This window comes from Hakea prostrata, chromosome 3, assembly GCF_041222555.1.
Source record: "Hakea prostrata isolate BN-2017 chromosome 3, UWA_Hpros_2, whole genome shotgun sequence".
NCBI classification, from domain to species: Eukaryota; Viridiplantae; Streptophyta; class Magnoliopsida; order Proteales; family Proteaceae; genus Hakea; species Hakea prostrata.
Window position 1 is genome coordinate 1607680 of NC_142602.1, and position 15663 is coordinate 1623342.

The following is a 15663-nucleotide window of genomic DNA, read 5'->3' on the forward strand; positions in this document are numbered from 1 at the left end:
TAGGGGTCTAGGGTTTGTATGTTTTCAGTCACTAACTTTGCTATAATTGCAGTTTCAGATCTTTAATTGAAGTTAGAGTCTGGGCAAATTCGGGTTTGAAGGATTCTAGGGTTAGGTTTCCATATACTGAAGATAAGTTGCAGACTTTTAGGGTTTTAGGTGTCGGAAGGGGCTGAAGTTAGGATTGAAGGTAAGGGATTGGGTTTAGGTCTTAATTCTACAAGGAGAAAGGTACAGGATCCTATGGGGTTTAAACTAGTTGCTGCACTTCTGATTTTCAATATTCTGGAATTTCCAGAAGTGCTGCAGGTATTAGGAGAAGAAAAGAATGGGGGAGGGGCTATAACTGCAGGTCAGAGTTAGGGAGGGATGGTTAACTATTTACAACTGCAAAAGATTGTTGCTTTATGGTCTAAAACGATAAAGGACGGTTAAAACTAAATCTGACCATACCATGGATAGCTGAGGTTGTAATGGAGCTTCTCTTCTTTATTGATGATATATATCTCCAGTCTATTGGACAGAATACTGCATATCGGTATTCGGGCTCCTTGTCAGTCATTTTGTCACAGTATATTCCCTTTCCTAAACCATTATTAGTCATTTTTCCTTCTATAGTGAGGGTATTACCATCCAAAAGAATGTATCCAACTGCTCCAAGAGACTACAAGTCAATGTTAGTATAATTTGGATAATATTTGATCTGTTGTGCAATTTCATTATTTTTTGAATGGTGCATGTAAATTATCTTTAGTCAGTATATTATTTCATACAGTATGGTAATTTCTTGGAGAATACATAGAATGCTTCATGGCCAAATTGATTGTACTAATTATATGAGTGTGATTTCATTGGAATTTTAACCTGTTTTGTTATCAATCAATATGAGTGGATTTTGATGAATCCAATGCTACAGGCCCGAGAAAAGTTTCTGTCTCTGAAGAAAGGCACAAAGACGGATGTTGCCACTGCTTTGGAAGAGGTACAAATAAGTGAAAGGCTCAATTATTTGTGCATAAAGCGTCTTATAGGCTATTGTGGTATTCTTTATTCTTCTATTTCTAATTTAATTTATAAACGTTGCAGGAACTTCACAATGCAAGGACTACATTTGAGCAAGCTCGCTTCAGTCTGGTAAGTGAATAACTGTCAGCACCCATTCATCTGGCTATTAGCATCTTCCTGAAGAATATGAGGTTCAGATACAGCCATAATAGTGAAGGCTAGCTTCACATTTTGGCATGTCTTCAGGTTACAGCTCTTTCTAATGTTGAAGCAAAGAAGAGATTTGAATTTTTGGAGGCAGTTAGTGGGACAATGGATGCTCATCTTCGTTACTTCAAACAGGTGGATGTGATTCACATCCTTTTATCTTTTCTTCGTTATTCGAAGTGCTTTGCTGCTTACATGTTACTTGTGAACCTTCTGTCCTGGACCTGAATGCAGGGTTATGAGCTACTGCACCAGATGGAGCCTTATATCAATCAGGTATATTATTGTTATTTGGTTAACTTTTTAGTGGCTTTTTTTTAGTCTATATTGTTTTAGAAAAATAAATGAATAAGAGAGTTAAACCTTAGGGGTTAAAAAAATTAGGTTATTATTGAAAAAGTAGAACAGTTAATGTACTATTTTGGCACCAGGATCTCTCACTGCTGTTGTAAACATTTTTCATGGTGAAATTAAAGGTATACCCATTTAACATTTTCTTTGCCTGAGATGACAAACCCCAACAGTTATTCAGATTCTAGGATCTTTTGTTTTTCCTTTTGGGGGTGGGGGTGGTAGCTAGGATGGCAAGGCGGGTGAAGGTCAATCTTGTAGATATTGGATAAGTTTCAAGTTCCAAATAGTGCTCAAGTTTGCTACCTATCAATCACAGAAGCTCCAAGGAAGTAGTTGAGTTGGTAAAAGGTAAACAGTGAGTACTATGGAACCCACTGTTGGGAAGGACTATCATTTATTGGAGCATGGTGTAGGAGGTAGGGAACTGCAAATGGTGAAGGTCAGTACGGTGCAGATGGCCAATTGATTATGGTTTTATGAGAAACCTTTTTAGCATTTAGTTATTTAATTAATTTGGCTATGTACGATTTTGAACAAGAGAGGTTTATTGCTAGCCGTCCAGCTTGATGTTTAGTTTCCTTTTATTAATATTTTGTATTCTCAGTCCCTTTTTATCTTGATTTTTGTGATTATTTCATTAGCATTCTATAATCATTTTTGGTAGGTGACTACAAGGCACCAATATTGTGGGGTGTACACCGAAGGGGTAGAGTACAAGGGAGTTGTAGAGTGATCAATTCCTAATATGGAAAGTAGTTTTTAGGATTGTGTTTGGTAGGGTTGTGCTAGCGCTTTATTAAGGGGAAGAGAGGGATTGTGGAAGGCATTGTAATGGCATTAAATGTTCGTCAATTTCAGAGTTAGCTCGTTAATCCATTTGCAGTTTTCTTCAAGTCTCGTTCACCTTTTCATTTGCAGTCTGAGCATGTGAGGATTGGAAATGTCAGTGTGTGTGAGAGAATGTGTGTGTGTGCGTGTGAAGGAAATCAAAGAGGGCTAATTGTAGGTGTTTCATCCATTTAATCTAGGGATCAACTGGGGGCTCTTATCAACTGGTATTAGAGCAATTATTATCCAAGAGAAGTGAAAAGGAATTGTCTCCGTTTTCTAGCAAGGTGGTAGTGCTTTTCTGTTGGGAATATTAGATTGGGTATGAGCATCGGTTGGGAGCGGCTCTTCAACACCTGGAAGGAGAAGCCTTGAAGGGGGTTTATCGAAGGAGCTGGCCAGAGTTGGGCTGGACAAGCTTCATGGAGGCCTTGAAACTTGATTTTGATGATGAGAAAGAACAAACCTAGTCTTGGACATCCACTGTACTGCGGTTGAAGCGAGTGGTAGCAAGGGCGATTTGAATGGCCACATTGAGGATGGGGGTGGCGTCAGGTAACTGACCTAACTGCCCCCTAGGGTATTGATTTAGGAATTGTCCTTGAAGTGTTTTTGATGATAACACACACATATACATATAAGTTGACCATTTACTTGTGTGATAACAAACACATATACATATGCTCTCTACTTATGCTCAAGACAATAACCAAGTAGAGAGCATACATTGCACGGCTGCAGTCCAAAGACTAAAGTGAGATCTCAAGGACTTAAGGAGTGGAAGACCAAGGATTGGACTTCCCCACATGCAAGTATATGTTAAAGACTCAAGACTGAAGTGAAGACCTTCTCTTGAGTCAGTCTGTGACTCTGTGTATATAATTATAGAAAGTGGCACATTTAAAATCATGGAAAATTGAAGCTAGGTATTTTAGGAAACCAGCCACATGGGCAAAAGGTAGCTATAAAAGGAATTCCTCAAATGTCCTTGGAAAACCCTAAAATTCCAAACTGTTTGTATATTGGACGACTGGTTGGCTAATATGCCTGATCAATCGCTAGCATTCCAGTAAGCTACCGGTACGTACTGGGGTGAGCTATTAGTCGACCAGTTGAAGCACCAAGCATAACGATTGATGCATCGAATCAACCACCAATCCCCCAGTTGTGACAGCTATACTCTAATGGCTAGTTCCCGACAGCTAGAATGTACAGGTCGACTGGTAGGTCAACAATATCACTGTTTTATATCTGCTAGAATCCAATTTGAACCAACCTTTTGGCTATAAATAGAGGTCTCTTTGACACTCTCTTACATGAATCCCAAGGTACTCAAAGGCCATCATTATTGTGCATTCAATGTACCCATTTAGCCTCCCTCTTTAGAAAGAAGGTTGAGTTGTAGATCTCTAGTTACAAGTTTTGGTCCAATTGAGGCTTCTCATTTACTTGCATTCATTCATCTTAAGAGAAATGCCACCCCTAAAGGTTTTGTAAGTGTTTGAATTTTTGTTTTATGTAGGACCCATTTGATAACCCACCAAAATACAGTTTCTTGTGTTTCTTGCTTCAAGGAAAAGAAAAGCAGCCAAAAACCATCTGATAAAACTGTTTTGTTTCAAATGATGTTAAACATAAATTGAAATTTATGAAAACTCCTACTTAAAGAAACAGCTTTGGCACAATAACTAAATATTTGTTGCATCTGTTTCTCGAAGCAAAAGCTGGACACAGGCTAAGTTTAAGTGAACGAATTTAAAGAGGGGTATTCATGAATTTGACATTCTAAATATAAGAATTAAAACCCTGCTGATAGCTTTTTGCATCCAGAAGCGAGTTTTATCAAATGCCTACACAAGTGCTTCTGCTTCCAAAAACAATCAAAACTATTTCTGGTATTTTTTCAATTTAATGGGTTATCAAATAGATCCTTAAATTCAATTGTAATTAGGTAATCTTGCCCGAAAGCAAGGATTCTGTAGGGTACTCTTGCCTGGAAGGAAGAACTGTGTAAAAGATGTTGTGTTCCCATCCATTGTACTGAAAGTGAACACACTAGTGACTTCCTTCTAAAGGCGCTAGAAGGGAGTGTACAAAGATTCAGTTGAATCGAACCACTATAGATCCTTGTGTCTTGTCTACTTGCTTTATTTTCGCACTCTTATTTTCAAGTGTTTATTATGTGCGAGAACAAGCACAAATTCACTAATTTCAACCTATTCACCCCCTCCTCTTAGTTGACTTTCAGGTGGGAAATCCTGGTAGAAGAAGTCAATCAGCTGCTACATTCCTACTTGCTAGGTTTAGAGAAGACAACAAACAGGAGGCGTGACTGTTCAAACTGTCTTCCCTAATTTCGTTCATGCATTTGGCTCAAGCCCTAAGGCCAAAGGTTTAGTTACACGGGACGAAAACACGCTCACATCATCGCAAGTAAAAAGCCCAGGTGTTGGGTTGACCCAATAGATTGTCATTGGTGGATCATTTTGAAAGCCCAACTCAATAATTTGCCATAATCCCAGTTCATACGACTTCACCCGGCCATTTGACCCCAAGCCCATCCCATGGAGTTTCATAAGTAGGTTGTAAATGAGAGTGCCAAGCCCAGCCCAATAGTAAGTGTAGTGCCCAAGCAAGAAGAGGCCTAGAAGTTAAATGGCCCATGTGTTAAACATCATGAGCAGGGTATTTTTGTATCTCCCTTGTTCGTTGTTCCTTCATTGCAATTTGCAATGACCCATTCTGTGAACCAAAGCCACCATTAGTGCTCATGGTAGCGAGGGAAGTTGTGCGACTACAACAGTGGTGGTGCTGCATTTCTTGGACTGACTACCCCTCTGAGGTTGTTGGTGACAGCGATTCCCTCACAAAACTTGCCATTGAGAGTGAGATATCTGGGAAGGAGCTCATGGATTTGCAGAAAGGAAATAGATGGCATTTCCTCAATACACTCTCTCTGTTTCAAAATCTGCAGCATTTATGAAGAGGGTTGATAGATTGGATGAAGGCAGTGCAGCTGAAGACCATGGCCCACGTGACTATAATGGACTGGATGAGGCTATCTGTTAATCCCTTTTTTGAGCTCATGTATAAGGTCAGATCATGATTGAGTTAATGCCGGCACCTGAACAGTATGTTAGCATTGATGTAAACCAGGTCTAGGGCTAAAGGGTAAATTGGTAATTTTCCTAGACTTTAGGTCTGCCCAGGAAATTCCAGCAATTTGGTGGAAATATCTAAGGAACCAAGGGTGATTTTTAAAACTATTTTTTGTTGGAAAGGATCAACCTAAAAGGATATGGGAATGGTTTTTGGATGACAGGGAAAATTAGGGGAAGGGATGGAATCCTTTACGAGGTAGTAGGGTAACTAAAATATCAATAGGGAAACCCAGGGAAGAGAAATTGTAAGGAAATTTCGTTTTCAACTGGGATGGGAAGTATTTGGATAAGGGAGGGAGGGGTGGGGAATCTTGTGTTAAGGGGGGGATGGGTTGGGACTTGCGGTAAGGGGAGGGATTCTTCTTGGTGGATTCTTATGAGAATCTTAATTTTCTTTCTTTATTGCTTCTTTTCCTTTTTTTCTTTCTTCTTTTCTTTTTTCTGTTTTATTTATTTATTTCTTTTCTGCTGCAAGAAGAGAGAGAGAGAGAGAGAGAGAGAGAGAGAGAGAGAGAGAGAGAGAGAGAGAGGACCAAGACGGTTGGGAGGGAAAGGGGAGGTCGTAAAGCAGGGCAAGGGTGGGGGATGATCCTAAAAGGGTCGTAGGTCAGAGGGGAAGGGGGTTAAGGGTCTGCGCAAGGTAGGGAGTGGGTCTCAGGTGGTTTGTGATAACAGGGGAGGGGTTTTCTGGGTTGCACAGAAACAGGGGATGGGAGGGGAAAGTTTGCATGGAGTAGGGAAAGGTTGGGAATACCTAGGATGGCTTTGGGCTGAAATCTGCAGATCATATGCTTGCTGTATTTGCTATAGTTGATGCTTGAAGTGTGAAACAGAAAACTAGAAGTGCAGGAATTATTGAAGAGATCTGAAATCAGTAGCTTTGACAACCATAGGGTCCCCCTCAAAGGAATCTTGCCACCTCTTGGCAAAACACTTAATTCATTAATCAGTCCAACCTGAAATTTAGAATGCCGGAAGAGGCTATTTATAGCCTAAAATTAAAGACTCAGACTCCGACTGGAATCTCCTTAATTAATGGGATCCAATTACAACTCAAACTAGACTCTTATCCAAAAGGGAATCAAATTACTACGAGATTACAACCCTTTGATTGTAATCTCATAATCTAAGTTATCCTTTTAACCACATACTAATTAGATAACTTAAAGCAACCCAACTTAGGAATCTTTCAAAACAACTCAACTCAAAATATTATACTCCAAACAAATCCTAAACAGACTCAAACTACCAAACTGGATTCAACTAAAGTTCTGAAAAAAATTCTAATAGTAATTCCAGAAATAAAATAACATAAAATAAGGGCCAAAATGCCCAAAATACCCCTTCAAAGGGGTTCGGCCAGCTTTATCTTTTCTCTCCCCTGTTTCTTTATTTCTCTTGTATTATTCCCCTTCTTGGGGTCTAAATGAATTTATTCACCAATAAAAAAAATTAACAATAAAAAAAAATGCATGTGTCCCTAATCCCTATGTGTTGTAGCTTCTTTTTTTTTTTCTTTTTCTTTTTTTCTTTTGGGTGGTGGGGGAAGGGATGGGTTGTGTATGAATGTGTATATTCCACTTCTATGAATCATGTGTTTAGAAAATACCATCGTGGACATTGACAGTTTACTGTAAAACCAGATGGTTGTAAACACTTAGGTCAAACCGGACAAGAAAGTATGGATGGGTTGCCACTAGGAAATTTATCCAGTCCATTTCCTTGTTGTTGAAGTATATATACACTTGGGATATTTACTATTCACGACAAATGGTACCTTATTCTATATCTACTAAAGACATGTAATGATATCGTTGTAGAATGCCATAAGTTGAAGACAAAGATCTTCACAAATAATATCCATCAGCATATCTTGAGTAGATATAGAATAAGGTACCATTAATTCTTGTTTTCTAACACTTGTCAAAATGGACCATCCATTTCCTTGTAGATGTGCAACATGTGTCCCAACATCACATAAAATGGTTGAAATTCATTTATAAGTCACATCAAAGAGTTGATTGATGTGACATAAATGGATTTCAACCATTTGATGTGATGTTGGGACACATGTCGCACATCAACAAGGAAATGGATGGTCCATTTCCTTGTCAGAAATGGACATGATATTGGTCCGTTGCCACTATGGCTGTTCCAAGCTTTCACCCAATTCAGATCTCAATACACTGAGGAATTTGAGACATGTTGGACAAAAATGTTGCAAATCACTCTCAATTCCTGTACTGCAGTAATTTTATGTTGGACATTTTCATTTCCTGTTTATGAATTGTGAGACTAGGAAATTATTCAACTTCCTAGAATCTTTAATTTTATGTAGGATATTTTCATTTCCTGTTTATGAATTGTGAAACTAGGAAATTATTCAACTTCCTAGAATCTTTGTTTTGAAGGTTTCAACTTATGCACAACAGTCAAGAGAAAGGTCCAACTATGAGCAGGCAGCTCTCACTGAAAGAATGCAAGATTATAAAAGGCAAATTGACCGTGAAATTCGATGCTCTTCAAATGGTTTACATGTTTCTCCAAATGGAGATGGTATTCAAGCCATTGGTAGAAGTTCCCATAAACTGATAGAGGCAGTGATGCAATCTGCTGCAAAGGGAAAGGTATTTAGAGATAGGCTTGTAAACAGTTGAGGAGCTTTCGTTTTAAGTTCGCTGCTGTTTTGGAAATGTTTGGTTTCCTTGTCAGGTTATTGTTGTTTCTTCTTTTGCTTTGCTTTGGGTTTACCCTACATCTAAGAAAGTTGAGGTATTTCAGGTTCAAACAATTCGTCAAGGTTATCTTTCAAAACGGTCCTCTAACCTGAGAGGTGACTGGAAGAGGAGATTTTTTGTACTTGATAGCCGTGGGATGTTGTACTACTATCGCAAGCAATGGACTAGACCATCTGTAAGCCAATTAGCTTGGAAATAGCAGGAGACATGTGGTGTTCATGTTTTCCATTTCCTGCTCTGCATGTCATCTTCTTCTTTGTCCTTTTTTTATGTTTTGGTTATCTTGTATTAGGGAACTGGCGCTCAACTTTCGAGTCAGAAGACTCATAATTCATCTGAAGTCGGTTCGGGGCTGCTGAGCCGCTGGCTTTCTTCTCATTACCATGGTGGAGTTCATGATGAGAAGTCTGTTGCTCATCACACCGTTAACCTGCTTACATCTACCATAAAGGTTGATGCAGACCAGTCTGATCTGAGGTTTTGCTTTAGAATTATTTCTCCAACCAAAAACTACACTTTGCAGGTACAGTGATTGGGGCCATCATGAAGGATTTAGAAGTTTTCTTGATTGATATTATGTGATATGTTGTACCTGTCAGAAATCACCAACATATAGTGTTGCAAAGTAATCACGGGCTTGTGACTTTGGGGTGTAACTTACTTAATTAGGGTGGAAATGGGTGGTGTGCTGTCAAATTTGAATGCTGTTGAAATCATAGGTGGTGCGGCATCACCAAGGCGTTGCTTAGGCGTCCTGGCTGATTTGTAGGAGCCTAGGTAGCTAACACCTTATTGTAGGGCACGTTGCACCCGTTTTATTAGTACTGAACCAATTATGGCACTTAGTTATGTCAAATATTTAATTAAACTAATTTGTTGTAAGCTGAGGAACTGTTTCTCAGAGAATTATGCTTTATTCATAGCCACTAATGGAATATTTGTAGTTTACAATCAGTAGGTTAGACAATTCTGAGAAGGAAAGAGAATTACAAGTCTGAGAAGGAAAATTAAAAATAGGAAAAACTTATACTGAAACCTTAGGACACAATCCTATTCAAACTAGGAAATAACAAGAAGAAAGGAGATGGGAGACACTTCCCCCTTGAGAGCTAGTGCAAACCCCAGGATGGAACGACCCTACCCAAAATGCCCCAAACAACACCCCCCCCCTCTCAAGTTACTGCATAGATTTCACACATGCCCAACTTGGTCAAAGTAAGATGGAATATACGTGCAAGTAACTCTTTGGTGAAGCCATCTGCTATTCGATCTTCAGACTTCACAAATGGCATACTGATTATTCTGCTTTCCACTTTTTCTTTGATAAAATGCCTATCAATCTCCACTTGTTTGTCCTATCATGTCGCACTGAATTATGGGCAATCTTCATAGCTGCTTTGTTGTCACGATAGATCATCATTGGAAGAGACACTAGCACACCGAGTTCCTCAAGTGGATTACATAGCTATAATAGTTCACAAATCCCTTGAGCGATAGCAAATTCGGTTTTAACACTAGATCTTGTAACAATATTCTGCTTTTTGCTACACCAAGCAACCAGTTTTCTGCCAATAGAAGTACACATGATCCTCCTCATTGGCTGATTCTACATTAGTGTAGCTTCAATATAGAGATAATCATGTCGGGACAGAAGAAAACCCTTGCTTGAAGCTGGTTTCAGATAATGAAGAGTTCGAAAGACATAGACATCTGATTAATGCAGATAATGCATGAATTGACTTCTTGTTCATTGTTGCAGTAATGTCAGGTCGTGAATGAGATAGGTAGATTAATTTTCCAACCAGTCATTGGTGACTACCTTTATCAATAAGTTCCCCTTCTTTATCCTTTAGTCAGGTACTAACTTCCTAAGGAGTATCACATGGAATGACAGTGTAGTAAACCTAGTCAAATAACAAATCTAGGACATACTTTCTTTATGATAGAGATACCTCAACTTTCCTAGATCTTTTATTTCAAACTCATGACTCAAGAGCTTTTCAGTTTTACTATTTCATCACCATCATTGCCTGTCACAACTGTATCATCGACATAAACAATTAAAATGGTTACCTCGGGATTTGTCCTTTAATGAATAAGGTATGTCAGCATTAATTTGCTCGTATCCTACTAACACCATCGCCTTGTGGAATCTTATGCTTAAGGTGACTAACGCATAACTGTTGGAGATCCCATCCCAAGTTTACTGCACATGCAAGTAATACTCTGCAAAGGCATTCTTAATGTCTAACTGTTGGAGATCCCTTCCCAAGTTTACAGCACATGCAAGTAATACTCTGCCTGTGTTCAACTTTGCAAATGGTGCAGAAAATTTTCCTGATGGTGGATTCCAAAAGTTTGAGTGAATCTTTTGGCAACCAATCTGGCTTTTTGTCAATCTACAGATTATGTTGGTTGAGTTCTACTAGGAGTTCAACTCCATAAGAGTTTTTGTTCATGTAATCTTCTATTTCTTGTTACCCAAGTAAGGGTATTTATGTAATAGTATTCTTTCCACTTTATTATAAATAAAGGGCTTGAGATCACATTGATTTTTAAGCCATTCTACTATAGTCGTGTTTCTTAACAGATTCATCACTATTTTGTTTTGATATAACACCCACCTGCAACCAACAGGCCTCTTGCCCGGAAGAACTGCAGGCTCCCAGGTTCCATTCTTGTGTAGTGCTTTCATCTCTTCCAACATTGTTGTCTTCCACTACGTCCACCTAGGATTTGCATAAGCCTCCTGCGACTTCTGTGGGAAAGGGAAGACACAAAACTATTTAAGAAGGTGAAAGAGAGTCAAAGGAGAGAGCAGGAGATATTGGATAGGTGCGTTTTCTAACACCCTTTCAGAGAGAAATAGGTTCCTCAAGAGAAAGATCCTTCCCAGATGATGGGGTAGGTGGTGATTCAGGCACTAGTTCGAGAGAGGATTCTTGTAATAATGAAGCTTTTGTCAACATCTATGAACATTTCTTCAAAGAACTTCCATTAAGAGGCTGCTGCTCCCCCCCCCCCCCACTTAGTACTTCTGGTTGCTCTGTAGGTGGCTGTGGCTGCCCTAGGTGGCTCTTGCTGCTCCACCTCGTCACTTGAAATTGTTGGATAAATATGATAGACATAAATTCACCAGAAATACTCTCCCCTTGAATTGTCAAAGTAAAGTAGGATAGTGATTCATGACAGATGACATCCATGGAAACAAAGAACTTGCATGATTGATGATGGTAGCAGCAGTAGCTCTTCTGAGGAGGTAAACCTTATAGATACAGCAAAGACTCCACGGATCAAGCTTGCCAGGAGAGTGATGATTCTGAAAATAACACACAACTGAATATTTAGGGGGAAACAAGAAAGTGTTTGTTCCAAGGACAGCTCCAGGTGCTTTATAGCTGAGTATGTGAGAAGGCATATTATTAATCACATATGTAGCAGTGAGTACAGCTTTACTACAATACTAGGAAGGGATATTGCAAGCAACATTAGAGCACGGGCAACCTCCACTGGTTGTCAATTCTTTCTTTCAGCCACACCATTCTATGGAGGAGTATTAAAACCGCTGGTCTGATGAAGAATGCCATTATTTGCTTAGTGTGCTTGAAAATTGTGCACCATATGTTCTCTGCAATTGGTAGTGCAGAGTGCTTCAATCTTGCCATCAGACTGGGTTTTGTATCATCTGATGAAATAGTTGAAAACACTGAAAGGATTCACTCTTGTGGTACATTAAGTATACCCAAGTGACGAGTTTGATAGTCGGTAAATGCAACAAACCAACGATGTCCAGAGATAGAGTTACAACGAGTGGAACCCCATACATCAAAATGAATTAATTCAGAAGGATAGTCAACTCATATTATTAGAACGAGAACAACTAGAGCATGTCTGTTTAGCAAAAATACAGACTCACAAAGGAGCTCTTCATCATTACACTGCTTAAATAAATCTGGTAAAAAGGTAAATTAAAGTTTTGACAGGAAGGTGATCAAGTCTTGTTGGAGAAGCTGAACATTTGATGTGGCTGAGTAAATCTTTGGTGTTGGTGAAGATGTTGAGGTAGTAAGAGGAGCCATATGGTCAAGCTGACAAAGACCATTTTGCACCTTACCATTTCCAATTGTCTTCTCTTTCACCAGATCATGTACAATACAAATGGGAAGGAAAAGAGGTAGCTTTACAGTTTAACTTCTTAGTAAGGCTTGTTGGCCGCCATATCCTTGTTAATCCAATCCTTCCTTATTGGCCACCATATCCCTATTAACCCAAATTGCATCCTATGTTGGAATGGTTTGGAGGACATTGACCACCTTTTCTTTTCCTGCCCTTTTTTCAGTTCTATCTGGAAAAAAGCCATTTCTTTTATTTGGCCCCTTTTTGAGGCAATCTTTTGGTTTTGCTAGTGAGTGGTCTTGGATTCTGAGAAACTTTCCAGGCTCCTCCATTTGTGATTGGGTTGGTAAGCTTGTGTTTAGTGCTGTTGTCCACCATCTTTGGTGGGAATGGAATCTTCGTAGATGGACTTCCAAATCTCGCTCGAAAGATTTGATTTGAAATGCTATCTATTTTGATGTTTCTTCTAGGCTTGTTGCTCCTCCCCTCCCCCAGATTGCAGATACCCCAAGGAATAGGCTTATTGTTGTCTCCTGGGGCTTGAACCTTTCCTTTCGGTCTTATTCTTAAAAGGCCGTCTCTTGTATGTTTGTTTCTCTTGCGTTAATTTAATTATTTATTCATCCAAAAAAAACTTCTTAGTAAGGCTACTAACAGATAATAGATTACTTGAAAAGGAATGCATATGTAAAACGGAAGGTAGGGTTTGGATTGGAGAACAGTGAATGGATCCTTTCTCAGAAATAGAGGAGAAAGATCTATTTGCCACACAAATTGTATATTTCCCAAAAAGAGGGGTATATTAATGTAATTGAGTGGGAAAACCAATTATATGATTTGTAGCCTGGAATCTATAATCTAGGAGTCAGATACAGTGGTAGCACAAAAAGGTAGGGCAGAAATACCTGAGTGGGCCTAATGGCGACCAAAGGTGGCTGAGGCGGATGCAAATGGAGTCGAAAGAGTGGGTGCCACTTGGAATAAATGACGGAGAGCTTGCAATTCTTCAGTAGAGAACTTGGAGACCATGTCCATAGAAGGAGCAGGATCAGCTTTAGTTTGATTAGCTTGAGTCTTTCCTTGATTCTTTCCATTACCAGCCTTTTTTTTGGCTTCAAAGTCTGCAGGCTTCACTTGCAATTTCGTATAGTTTGCTTTTGTATGCCATGATTTGCCACAATGCTCTTAGTTGATAACTTCTGTGTCTGAAGGACTAACCTGTCAGGTGCTGAGGGAGGAAGCTTTGCTTTACAATGACAATATTCTATTTATACAAAGGCATGTGATTCGTTTAAAGTGGAAAAAGGGTCTCAGCTGAGATTTGAAGCCAAATGGGATCATATTCCACGCCAAGTCCAGCTAAGAAATTTTACAGCCGGGTCTCATCTAGGTTTTTATGATAGGTTGCATTGTCATCAGACTCATATCTAGTCCATTTCCTTGTAGATGTGTGACAAGTATCTTAACATCACATCCAAAGATTGAGATCCATTTATAAGTCACATCAAATTTATTTTTTTTTAAATTTAATCACAATCTTTTGATGTGACTTGCAAATAAACATCAACCATTTGATGTGATATTATGACACATGTCACACATCCACAAAGAAAGGGATGGTCCATTTCCTTGTCAGAAATGGACTGGATAAATTTCCCATTGTCATCAGCGTTTTTCGGCCAAAAGGTGTTGTAGTGGTCAATCTTCTATCAAAATGCACTGAGAGTGTTGTACTATTGAGAGATTAACATCTCCCTTTGTTTTGTCTCATGAACTTGCCTGTGAAGTTCATAATTTGAGCACTATTTCCAACTTTACCATAGGTCTTCTAAGCAGTAGTCCAAATACTAGCAGTAGTGTCCAACAAGAGAAGATTTAATGTTACTCCAGTTTCATAGATTGAATTAGAAATGCTATCACTAGAGAGTCATTTGCAAACCATTGATCTTGAAGTGGTCCAGGGGTTCTTGGTTTCATAGTAGTGCCTGTAATATGTCCTAGAAGTCCTCAGCAAGTAATGGTAATGTAGGGAGATCTTGACCCCACTAGGTAATTTGATCCATCCAGGATTGTAAGTGGGGAACCAAAAGGCTGGTAATCATTCTTTTCAGGATTTTCAGAGGCAGCGTGCGTAGGTTCTGTTATTGTAGTTGATTCTGATGTAGTCATTTTAAGCCCAGTTGCAAATTTACTAAACCGGATTCAGGGTATACAAACCAGTGATATATGACTAACAATTGGGGCAAAAAATTACACTTTAAAGTTTTTGTTTTTTTTCTTCTAAATTCTGAACTTTTAATTGAAGTACAGATCGAGTAATTACTGGTAGGTATGCAGCAGGGGGAAAAATTCCAGATCTGCTGCAAGGTTAGTTCTCCTAAGGGAAAGTTTGCCAGAAAAAAGGGTAGAATCTTCAGGTATTGAGGAGAACAATTTCTGGGCAGGTCTAATTAGAAGGTTTATACTTTTGTCAAAGTCATGAAGAGGGGAAGAAGGGAAGCAATCTGGTCCATCAAAATTTCCTCGCTGCTGCCGTTGAAACTGAAGTAACAGGGGCTGCACCTAGGATTTTACTGATAAAAAAGAGGATTGCAGCCTACCTGTTTATATCTCTGTGACTGGGTTTTGAGAACAGTTCCGAAATCAGCCATATGCAGATTTGAAGAAACCAGCCTGAGATTAGGGTTTGAAGACCAAGCTGCAATTGGATTGGGATTTGAGAGGAGAAACAACCTTGCTGCGATTAGGATTGGAGGAGGCTTCATTATCGTTATTCAGAACAGATTACTTCAGGAGGGATTGCATATCGAACCTAATGCATAAAGCTACCTAAATCTAACCATTTATGTATATAATAAAATTTATAGTTTCCACAGACAAAAATACATTGTGTCCAAGTCACACACCCTTGACCTTAGCCAATCCGGTCTAACTGCTGGTTTCAAGCTTTGTCAAATTTCTCCGTCCCTCAACTAATATATTGTAACCTCATAGATGTCTTTGTTGGGTTAGTTTGTCATATTGAAAATTGCCTGACCTAATTGAGCAAAGCCCCTATCATACTTGATATTTCCTTAATGATACAGGCAGAGAGTGCATTAGATCAGATGGATTGGATTGAAAAGATAACAGGAGTTATTGCTTCACTGCTGAGTTCCCAATCACCTGAGCAGGTAATTTCTTCATATTATTTTCACTATGCTAAATTTGTGGATTTCTGTCTTGTCATTTTCTTTATTGGCCAATTTTATTTC

General features: G+C 39.0%; 1 protein-coding gene across 4 annotated transcripts in view; it reads left to right on the forward strand.

Annotated features, from left to right (window-relative positions):
* Window positions 1–15663, forward strand: part of LOC149019875 (ADP-ribosylation factor GTPase-activating protein AGD3-like) — a 50939-nt gene that overhangs the window by 28407 nt on the left and 6869 nt on the right. For 3 of the 4 annotated variants that reach the window (XM_089147874.1, XM_089147876.1, XM_089147875.1), the window contains 8 exons: window positions 917–982; window positions 1087–1134; window positions 1252–1347; window positions 1447–1488; window positions 7967–8182; window positions 8337–8468; window positions 8586–8816; window positions 15496–15582. In XM_089147874.1, the coding sequence (XP_089004000.1) occupies window positions 917–982; window positions 1087–1134; window positions 1252–1347; window positions 1447–1488; window positions 7967–8182; window positions 8337–8468; window positions 8586–8816; window positions 15496–15582 (918 nt within the window). The remainder of the gene's footprint in view (window positions 1–916; window positions 983–1086; window positions 1135–1251; window positions 1348–1446; window positions 1489–7966; window positions 8183–8336; window positions 8469–8585; window positions 8817–15495; window positions 15583–15663) is intronic. The other variant, XM_089147877.1, reaches the window with a different exon arrangement.